This window comes from Lagopus muta, chromosome 2, assembly GCF_023343835.1.
Source record: "Lagopus muta isolate bLagMut1 chromosome 2, bLagMut1 primary, whole genome shotgun sequence".
NCBI lineage: Eukaryota > Metazoa > Chordata > Aves > Galliformes > Phasianidae > Lagopus > Lagopus muta.
This window is the reverse complement of record NC_064434.1, coordinates 61192870-61203986: the sequence shown is the minus strand read 5'-3', so window position 1 is coordinate 61203986 and position 11117 is coordinate 61192870. Positions and strand designations below refer to the sequence as shown.

General features: G+C 35.5%; 1 protein-coding gene across 17 annotated transcripts in view; it reads right to left on the bottom strand.

Moving 5' to 3' along the window:
• SYNE1 (spectrin repeat containing nuclear envelope protein 1) overlaps positions 1–11117 on the bottom strand; it is a 286028-nt gene that overhangs the window by 171794 nt on the left and 103117 nt on the right. For 16 of the 17 annotated variants that reach the window (XM_048936121.1, XM_048936120.1, XM_048936124.1 and 13 more), the window contains 7 exons: positions 9044–9194; positions 5816–6043; positions 5204–5302; positions 3365–3552; positions 3130–3253; positions 1576–1742; positions 264–417 (listed from right to left, as the gene is read on the bottom strand). In XM_048936121.1, the coding sequence (XP_048792078.1) occupies positions 264–417; positions 1576–1742; positions 3130–3253; positions 3365–3552; positions 5204–5302; positions 5816–6043; positions 9044–9194 (1111 nt within the window). Of the gene's footprint in view, positions 1–263; positions 418–1575; positions 1743–3129; positions 3254–3364; positions 3553–5203; positions 5303–5815; positions 6044–9043; positions 9195–11117 lie in introns of those variants that run through there. The other variant, XM_048936133.1, reaches the window with a different exon arrangement.

The following is an 11117-nucleotide window of genomic DNA, read 5'->3' as shown; positions in this document are numbered from 1 at the left end:
GGGAAAGAAAGAAAATAGGAGGGCTGCATTTCCTTTTGCAACTGAAGGTTCAGAAAACATTCTATTATTGAATTTGCAAGTAAAACAACTACTATTTAATGGATTACATAAAGCACAGTTCAGAGTTATAATTTTGTTTTAGTCTGGTCAAATGATAGAAATGTGTATGCGACTACAACAGAGTATTGGCTTTCAAGGACTGGTAAATAACATTATGCATGGTACAATTTGTCTGGCTTTAATATTTACATCCAGAAATTTACCTTATTGTGAGAAGCAGCTAATTCTTGATCAGCTGTGTTTATCTCTGAAGTGGATTGTAGTTCAGCAAGAAACTGCTTAATCCACTCTGAAAAACTGCAGAGGAGTTCATCAAATTGTCCATGCTCAGCAACAAGAGACTGAAGGAAGTTGATCCTATAAGATGTCAGATGTAAACATGAAAGCACTTGACAAAAATCATTTCTCAGAATTAAAGTCACAGCAAACTGGACAGCATAAAAATCACTGCAAGTGGAAGGAATCAGTAATCTACATTACAAATGCTAAGACTGCTGTATTTATTACTTATCTGGGAAGTACCAGTTTATCTTTCCTTTCCTACCATCTTGTTCCTATCAACTGTTAGAAGGGCCTTTAAGCAACTAAGTCCTTCAACTTCTCTTCATAACGGTAGTTCCAGCAAAGAGGATGATATTCAAGCTAAAATTCAGTCCTCAGAGCACGTTTATGCTATCTGCAACAGTGTACTTGAGGTAAAAGTCCAAAAATGTAGGCTGAATGTTCAAGTTGGACTGAAATAAATGGAGGTTCAGAGGAAGAATATGTCCAGCACCTAGTAGAACTAGGCTTCTAAACCTTGATCTTAAAAACGCCCCTGCTATCTGACCACTGCACATCTTTCCTTAGAAATCTCTCTACATGATTTTCAACATGAAATGATATGTAGAAAATTATTAAACTGTAAAATTATTGTATTAATAAAGGATCTAAAAGATGCCAACAACCTGGGCCTGTTATTTAAGTCACTTTGCAACCAGTAAAATGTGCATGTTCATCACCAATCAACTTCAATCTAAATATATAGTAACATATATTTTCAAAAGAAGAGGCAGCATTCCTGAGTGGAAGATGAGCCAGAAGCCTAACAATTGAGAATTTATACTATTCACTGAAAATGAAACATCCAAAATGGGTTTTATAGGACAAAGGTATAGCTTTCACAAAGTAAATAATACAGCTTAAGAAATGAAGAACAGATAGTACATATTCTGGAAGTACTTTAGGAAGTTAGTTGGGAACGTATAATTGAGGAACCAAAACACTAATCCCATTTCCTGCCTCATACTCCTTGTGACAGAAATCTATCAAAAAGTAGGGTGAGGTTATGCGAAAAGACATGATAAATCTGTGAGATTCACGATCCTCCATTCCTAGAAGCACAGAGCACCCTTAAATCCTTTCATGTTTGTTTTCTTAATGGTTGTACTGTAGAACTATGTTTCAGAATTGAAATTCGTATTTTGGATATGAATTTCTCATTTAACACATAAAAAAATACTCTAAAGCACAAACCTTTTATCAATAGTTTGAGGTAATGCTTTCCACCTCTCATCCAGCTCTTTACATTTTTCTTTTATTGCTTTCACACACTGTTTGGAAGCTGTTGGGAACAGCGACTCATTTAATTGCAATAGGCTCACATAGACGGAAGCATGAGATTCAAAATCTGCTCGCAAATCCTGGGAAAACAATGGAATGTACAGCATTTTGATTCAATATGACATCATATTATGCCAAATAGCAATAATTATTTAAAAAATAGCTAAGGATTTCCAATACACCACTTTGAGAGAAGTGCATGAATACATCTAAGTACTTAGAGGAACTGAGATCTATGAGAGCATGAGGGTACTCAGTATCTCTTATATAGCTATATCTTTAATCGTGATTCAGGAGGGATTCTTCAAAAGTCTTTTTGTTGTTTTTTTTTGTTTGTTTGTTTTTTGCTGCCTTTTTTGTTTTTATACTTATGACAAAGTGGAGCATGCAAAATAGCAGTGAGTTTCTTTTCTGAACAGAAGATTATTACTGTGCATTTGGCTTCTTGGAGCTTTACAGATCTGGCTTTTTTAGTTTGAATGGAATCTGAAAGGCTCTAATAATTATCTTTACAGAGCTCTGACTTGGAGATTCAGCAGCATCCCAGCACCAAGGAACAAAATGTTACACCTAGCCATATGACTCATTTGGAATATGACCCACAAACGTGGCTGGAGAAGCAGACAGCTACACTTGTGAAGGGGGTATAGTCTGTTAGGAGGAAGACTTTCCAAAATATATGTACAGTGGCTGACTCAACCAAACTTGAGCAAAGCAGTTATGCCTGCTTTCTCTCATAAATATTAAACATTAGTGGAAGATCATTATATGTAGTTACGAGAGTGCATTAGAGATCCAGAGCTAAATCATCTTCTCATGCCTGTATGTGTTAATTTGAATGCAGGAGTCTTGAGAGCTATATACATATTAATCTGAAAAGGGAATTTCTCTCACTGATTTACAGTACTCAAGACAAACGTATAAATTTAGCATATACCTCTTTTATAAATGAGATTTCCTGGAGATCTTGTCAGCAAAACATGGTGTTTTAATTCACTTGGATGTGAAACATACTTTGAAACCAAACAGGGCAATCTCCAGGACAAGAGACATGAACATTCTGGAGAGCATCCAATAAAGGGCCACAGTTATCAAGGGACAAGAGCATCTCTCCTATGAGGAGGGGGTGAGAGAGTTGGGACTAATCACCCTGGACAAGAGGCGGCTAAGGGAGCAGAATTTCTTAATAAAGGAATTTCTCTAGAGAAATGACCATCTGGGAAGCAGATCAATATCCTTCTTTGATAAATAATAGGATATATTAGAACATAATTTTTCTTGAGCAGGCATACTGTATTTGCAAATAACATTTTTCCTGTCATTTTCGTGTCTTTGTGGTATAGTATTTCCCTAACACATTTCTAAAGCCCAGAATCAAATGACTTTTCAGGTGACAGTTGAACAACTGAATCCTTTAAAAGCTACAGAAATGTGGGGGAATGTTTCAGTCTTTCCGTTGAAACATACCTGCAGCGATTGCAGTTCACCTTCCAGCTTAACTCTGTCAGCAGAAACATACTGCTCTGAAGGCCTGGCTGCAGCTTCACACCCTTCCAGCCAGATCTGGAAAGCACACAGCTCTTTCTCCTGCCTGAGAAAATTACGTGTGGAGCATTACCAAAACAAGCCCTCCCCTTGGTCTCATAGTCTGACAGCAGAAAGGTCTCTGTGTCCATCATAGCAGACGTTGTAGCTTACTTACTTCTGCCATCGAGCCAGAAGAGTCTCCAGCAACATTTGTTTCTCTTTAGCATTTTCTAATACCTTCTCATATCTCTGCTGTAATGCTGTAACCTCCTGAGCAGCTTTTTCTTTGTTGGCAGCCTTTCGGGCACAGACTGAGAGAGAGGCCAGTGTGTTGCTCAGTTTTTCCACAGTATGACAAAGGTCCTAATGAACATGTAGAAGAAGGAGAAATTGCATACATAAACATCAAAGCTACAGTAATGATGTTGGAAAAAATTCTATACTTATACCCATAGTTTGACAAAATGCCACATTTTCCAGACCAGAAAGTCACTTTATATATTACATTTATCTCAAAATCTGTCCTAGATACACACATCCCAAGTGTATCTATCACCACAAGCCTGCAGTGGGGAAAGACTATCTTATCCTAACAGTGTTAAAGAAAAGCCTGTCAGGAAAGAGAAGTGAGATATTCTGAACAGATGTGCAGTGCAGAATGATCATGTAGGACAACTCTGTATCCAAACCCCCCATAGCATGCTTTAATTTATACAGATACAGTAATTACAAATAGTCCCTCCAAACTGAGAGGACTACAGTCTATGGCACAATAAGGGAAAGACAAGGAACATGTACAGTGAACTTCTGTCAGAATGGAAGGTAAAGACTATCATGGCAAGAACATATTACAAACTCAGGAGAGGAGAGGAGAGGAGAGGAGAGGAGAGGAGAGGAGAGGAGAGGAGAGGAGAGGAGAGGAGAGGAGAGGAGAGGAGAGGAGAGGAGAGGAGAGGAGAGGAGAGGAGAGGAGAGGAGAGGAGAGGAGAGGAGAGGAGAGGAGAGGAGAGGAGAGGAGAGGAGAGGAGAGGAGAGGAGAGGAGAGGAGAGGAGAGGAGAGGAGAGGAGAGGAGAGGAGAGGAGAGGAGAGGAGAGGAGAGGAGAGGAGAGGAGAGGAGAGGAGAGGAGAGGAGAGGAGAGGAGAGGAGAGGAGAGGAAAGGAAAGGAAAGGAAAGGAAAGGAAAGGAAAGGAAAGGAAAGGAAAGGAAAGGAAAGGAAAGGAAAGGAAAGGAAAGGAAAGGAAAGGAAAGGAAAGGAAAGGAAAGGAAAGGAAAGGAAAGGAAAGGAAAGGAAAGGAAAGGAAAGGAAAGGAAAGGAAAGGAAAGGAAAGGAAAGGAAAGGAAAGGAAAGGAAAGGAAAGGAAAGGAAAGCTATGTCATCAAATTCGTAAGAGATTGGGTTTTATATATATTCTGAATACTAGTCCATTATTTGCTTTCTAATTATGATGGACTCAACCAAATGCTCAAATACCAAGAGGCTTCTAGCAGCTCAGACAAAATCTTGTCTGCCAGAACCGTTCAGTTTCTGCGTTGTCCAAAACAAACAAACAAACAAGCAAAGCAAAATACAAAAAACTTCCAGGGCAATTCATTTTTTTAATTTTATATTTTTAATCAGAATTCTCTATATCAAGACGCAAGTTTCTTAAAAATCCTTGAGGAACAATGTATCCTAGAAATGTTTCTTATCTTTTTTTTTTTTTTCACAATGCTCTAGATGCATAAAATTGAAAATGAAAACCTGAAGATTTGAATCATACTTTTAAGGCTTTCCTTTCTCTAGAATGGGGAAAAGCCCTCCAAACATGTTGGAAACAGTGAAAGACTTAGCAGAAAATGTCTGCTGGAGCCTTCACCAGGTCGACCCACCCTGACAATCAGCCCTGCCTCCATCATAGGCTACAGGACTTCAGGCAGCCCCTGGCCTGGGGGTTTATTGGGGCTTTTGTAAGGAGGTCAGTGTGGTAGCATTTCCCTGACTCAGCAGCAGAAGTCACAGGCCACATGCTCACCGTGCAATCCTGTAGGTCTCCATATGTTGCTGATGATGAAGTGCATGATGTGAGAGGCTCAGCTAACTTAGTTTCAATTTCAGACACTGACTGCTGCACCTATGAAGGAAATAAAAACAGTCTGTAAACAGCAAGAAATACAATCATGCTTTAAATAACATTTTAAAAATATTTAGTGCCAAGAAAATATTACATTTTAGTCTTTTGTAGTTCTGAGTATTTTTTGAAGTTAAAAATCAAACTGTACACAGCTCCGTGGGACTGGGACAAGATAATGTTCAATTTCCTCATAACGTATCACACATGCATGCTAACAACCAAATTACAGAATTCATAGATATGTGTTTCACTACTGTAATATCCAGAAGACTCATACAGATTTTCTAAAAGACAGTGTACATTTTTCAGTGTGTATATTAAAATATCTTCCCAAGCCTGCTTTTTAAGTCATTCAGAGCAAAAATATACCTGCGGAGGTCTTGTGATTACGTTAAAAAGCTACTCATGTTCTAGTTCATTCTAGTAAAATATAGCATCTTATATTCAATTTTGGAAAAACAGAACAATTCTATAAATTGCAGAAAATAACCCATTAGATTTTGTATTGTCTACCTGTTTAAGACTTTCTTCATATATTTTCTGCGCTGATGCATTCCCTGCGATGGTTCCTTCCAATCTCTGTGCGTGTTCTCTTAGCTCTTCCCAATACCTTTTGATATGAGTCAGTTTGGCTTTAATATGTGCACATTCTCCAGAAGTAACAAACTGGGTAAATGATTTGGCTTCTTCTTCTAGTTTTGAGATTCCATTTATTTTACTGTCTATTTCTGTATTAATAACCTAAAATGTAAAGTAATAGTAAACAAAGAAGTACAAAATTTTTTAACTCTTAGAAATATACTCTATTCTTCCTTCTTTCACCTTTGTTACTATTATCCTTTATTTAAAAAGAGGAGAGTTCATTGACTTATTGAAAAATCTAGTTATGAAAGTCTCTAATATGCCCTATAAGCTCCCTTTCTTTTTTTCTTAAAATCAGTCTGCCACGAAAAGGGTGCCTATTTTGTTTCCTTTTCTAATTTAAAATGATAGTGTGGTGTAATAGAATATAAATTAATTTAGATGCTGAGTTAAGGTTAACGTGCTCCCAGGCAGAGACTATATAAAGAACTTAAGTATAAATTGGATTTTACCATAAAACTATTGTGACAGTGGCTTTGGTACTTTGCAGTTATTTTCTATATCCATTACTAAATGCGTAACTACTGACTTTATATTTCACCAGGTCTAAGACAATTTCCTCCTGTTGATTTTACTGCAATTTAGAGGGAGACTTGACAGCTACAATAGGCAAGAGATAAACTTCTGGTACTTGTTATTTGGTGGCTGCTTGTTCAGAAAACATCTTAGAACTTGGAGATTTTTTTGTTTTGTTTTCATGACAGCGTTCTTTTAATTTCTGCTGGTGCAGCATGTCCTTGGAGTTCTCTCCAAAAAAGCTAGAGAATGTGTATCAGGAAGGGAACTGAGTGAGCCTAAATATCTCATTGAAATTGGAAGAGGCACCAGCATTCTCAGACATAATAATATTAAGATATGTGCTTGTGTGACATCAACCTAAAACTTTCCTGAAAATTCACCCTCATAGGCCTAAATATGCCCACTTTCTGGTATAACTGCAGTAAAAATATGGTACCTTACGTGACATTAGACAGCTCAGAAATGGCAACATTGAGTCTAGAATTAGTAGGGTGACGGTATAGGAAAAAGTATGTGGTTCTGTAACCATTTATGCATCCTTTTATGTGATATATTCTGAATTAATTCAGATTATAAAACATCTTTTTTGCATGAGAACATGAAGCTGAAGAAAAATAGTATATTTGCCTATTTTAAGCTGAAATTATCTAACAATGCAGCAGATACAAATTAGGCCGCACTTATTTACTCCCACACTCTTCTGTTAAATTCACTCAGTTATATAAAAGAAAGGGTATAATTGAGGCCTTCAGGATCTCATTGAGTCTGCCACCAGTTTTCACTCCTTGTGAGAACTGTCATTTTGTCCACCAGGAATTTCAGAGAAATGCGTAGGTGAAAATCTGGCTCTGCAGACATCACTTCAGACATCATTTGGGTTTTGCAAACGATGTCATAAAAAGCAGAATATTACCACTAATATTCATGATAATTATATTCAGCTGACCCCCTTCCTTTTTTTTTTTTAATATCTGTTCATTCAAATGTATCAGAACAAATTATTTTCTCTTCATTTAGCAAATCCTTACTAAAATGCTGTTCATTGAATTATGAACTAAAATATGCCGATAAGCATTGTGACACAAACTAATCCATCAGGAAATTTACACTAAAATACAGCAATATCTGCAAAATTAGAACCGTGCTCATGAAGGAGACCTCAGGCTACATCCACGTCTCGTCTGATGTTATCTGACTCATAACTGTTCATAAAATTGCTCAGTTCACCTGAGTTTCAATTATGAACCCTCGATTTTACCAGGGCTTTTTTTTGTTTCTGTTTACTCAAACATTTGAAACAACTACCTTTCAGCCATTTTCATTCTGTTGACATGTTTAAATGAAGAACTGTGCTGGAATATCCAGAAACTTGGAAGATGTTGATAGAATTACTGTTTATCTGCTTATATAGCATGGAAGACCTTGTCTGAAATATTGGCCTGAAAGCAGTGGTGGAGCTAATTTAGGCTCCATTTAGACAGGAAAGAATTATTACACTGTAATACAATATTAATATCATTTAATCAATTTATTTTCTGTCTTTAACATTAGCATCCTGTATAGTAACTACTGACAAATAAGAACAGATGACAGTGTATACCAGTGGAACTGGAACCACAAGGAAGCTGCTTTTGAGTTGTAGCAATGAAGCAGAAGAACAAGCATTGTTTTATTTTTCAATGATAAAATCAATAAAGTTAATTAGCTTGGTCTGTATGACCTTGTGATCAAATAAAAACAAAAATGTCTGTTGGTAAAGTCTTTCCATCATACCAAATGATGGGATCTTTTTGAAATACGTATCATCAATCAGGTGCATGACTGCAATAAGGCTGCACAATTTGGATTTTCTGAAGAGTAGGTAGGTCACAAATTAAAGAAAATTGTAAACACACACAAAAAAGTCTGATCCCATAGAAACACACAGCCCCATGTAGGAACATTTTCTTGGTGGAAGGACATCAAGGCAGACTTTGAAATGGAAATGTTTGGAGACAATATGCATCTTAGTTTGTAACGAGAAACTAAATGACACAGAATTTAGGACTTTGTAAATATAATTGCAATAAATGGAATATAGATTTGCAAGCTACAAAAAGCAATAGTTTCTTTATTAGTTCATAATAAAACATACATAAATCAAATTATAACTTTAGCTTGAAAGATTAAAATGTAGATCAATATCCACTAGATGATGCATATTTAATTAAAAAAAACACCACCTATATAGACTTTGTATATATGTATCTACTTTTTTTGCTAAAATAAAGAGTATAAATTCAATATTTAACTATATACACAAAGACTCCATATCTGGAAACTAACCACTAACAGAGAAGGCAGAAGAATTTTCCTTTAGCGTAAGTAAAATGTTACTGTTTGGTATCTTAATATACTAAGCGTGTCATCTTTATATCATGCTTGTTCTTAAACGCATAAAATGTTTGTTCTCCTTCTTGCCTTCTAGAAAAAAAAAAACAAAAAACAAAAAAAAACAAAACCAAAAACCAAAATAAATAAACCAAAACCAACCAAAAATAACCCTGTTCTTTAATGCTCTACATAACAAGAACTAATCACCTTGATTTGGCTGATCTGTGTGTCCAAAGGAGATGAGAGTGTTTCCAAAGTTTCCAGTTCTTTTTCTTTTTCAGCTATCCAGGTGGATAGAGCTTCAAAATTTTTGCCAAAATGATCCCACTTGTTTTTCATCATTTCCATTCTTTTAAGACTAAAATTAACCAAATTAATTAGAGAGAATAAATAGTTTAATATAATGAAGTTGTCCATATTCTTGCTTGAATAAAGATGTAACTAATTCAGACTACAGGAAGGGCATTTTAAAATATCCTGGCTTTAGAAGACCAAGATATGCAATTCATTTCAAACCTGGCTCTCTTTTAGACAGTGCACCTGCAGTCAAACAATTACATTAGGCATAATGTGGACACCAAAAGGTGAACAGAATACAATTTCATTGACCAGTTGTATGTAAAGAATTTCATGACAGCAGGAAGTATATCATGGAAAGTGTGATTTATATGGAACTATATGGAATTTTGATTATATCAAGCATCTAAAAATAGAGATTACTGTGCACAGATGTTAGTTGACAGAGCCTTTAAATCAATAAAGTAGAAGTGTTATAATGAGTATATTAGAGAAGTAAATGTTTTTAGCTATGATTGATGGCTTTATTGGACTTGATTTTTTCTACAACAATCTGCCTATTATATAGGAAATCACTTTTTCCTGGGGCAATTATTTGATATTGAGCCAATGAATCAAGAGATGACTCAACTACCCCAAAGTGAATATATATGTGTATATATGTAGGCTTTGAAATATATACATATATATCTCTAATGTATGTTTCAAAGCCAATATATGTCAAAAAGAGTCTGTATGTGAGTGATGCTTATATCTTATGGATAGTAAAACACCCCCAATGTGTGGTCACATATAAGAGGCCTAAGTTCCTTACAAGACCTAACGTTAACTTCCTATGTACAAGTTTCTGTTAATTTCTGGCCATTGTAAAGATATCAGTGCTGATGTAGGTCCTGCATGGAGTTTTTGTTTTGCTGACTATACAAAAACATCATTAGAAAATTTTGAATATTACAAAATTCCAAAATACATTTTTCTTCTAAAAAACATTCATTTTAAAATAAGTTTTTATTTTCATTTCATTTTTCTCTTAGTAACACTAGAGGAAGCCGCAGGAAAATATGGCATCTAAAATTTGGCCTTGCTATTTTTCCTTTTTTATTTTCAAATAAATTTACCTTTTCTTTTTACTGATATATGCACCACTTGTATTCAGTTTAAACTATTGGAAAAATATTTTTATTGATATGAGTTACAACATAGCTCTTACACACTGATTGTGCGTTCTGCAGATTAACTATAGAGTGGTTCATTTTCACATTTTGCAGAAGAGATTTATTTTATTATCTGCTGTATCACAATACCACAGACATTCTGCATAATGCATACATTCAGCTAAGATTTCTTCCACACTGAGATCAAAAGGGAGTATCAACATAGCTTTCATTTAGAAGTAGATGGCTTTAAAATCCTCATTGTTGGAAGGATAAATTTCCTATATAAAAGAAGGAGGACACTAAAATCACTCTTTTTCTGTAACTTTGGAGAAAAAGGTAAAATATTCAGAAAGATATGGTAAATTTTTTGTCTATAAATCACTCTCATTACTCCATCCTGAAGAGAGTGAAACACAAAAAATAGATCAGACCAATAACAATTAATAAGTTAATGTTGCAGAGGCTAGTTTTATAACTCTTCTCTGTTCAAAAATTGTTGTTTTACACCAGAGAGAAAAATGCATTTAATTCGTAGTAGCATAACAACGGTCAATAAGGGAAAAAGCACAAAACATTAGTGATGGCATTGTCTTTTGCTCATATTCAGATGGGATACTTAGTATTCCACCACAGAGTGTCTTCTCAAACTTGTATGGCAAATTAATCTGCACCACAAATCCAGTAAGACAACATAGAATAAGCCTATATTGTCCATCATTTATGGGTCAGCTCTAAAAATACAAATTTCAAACACGCATACAAATGTATGTGTATATAAGAAAAAAAAAAAAGGCAAAAGCTGAAGTACAGGTAGAGTGACTTTGAGC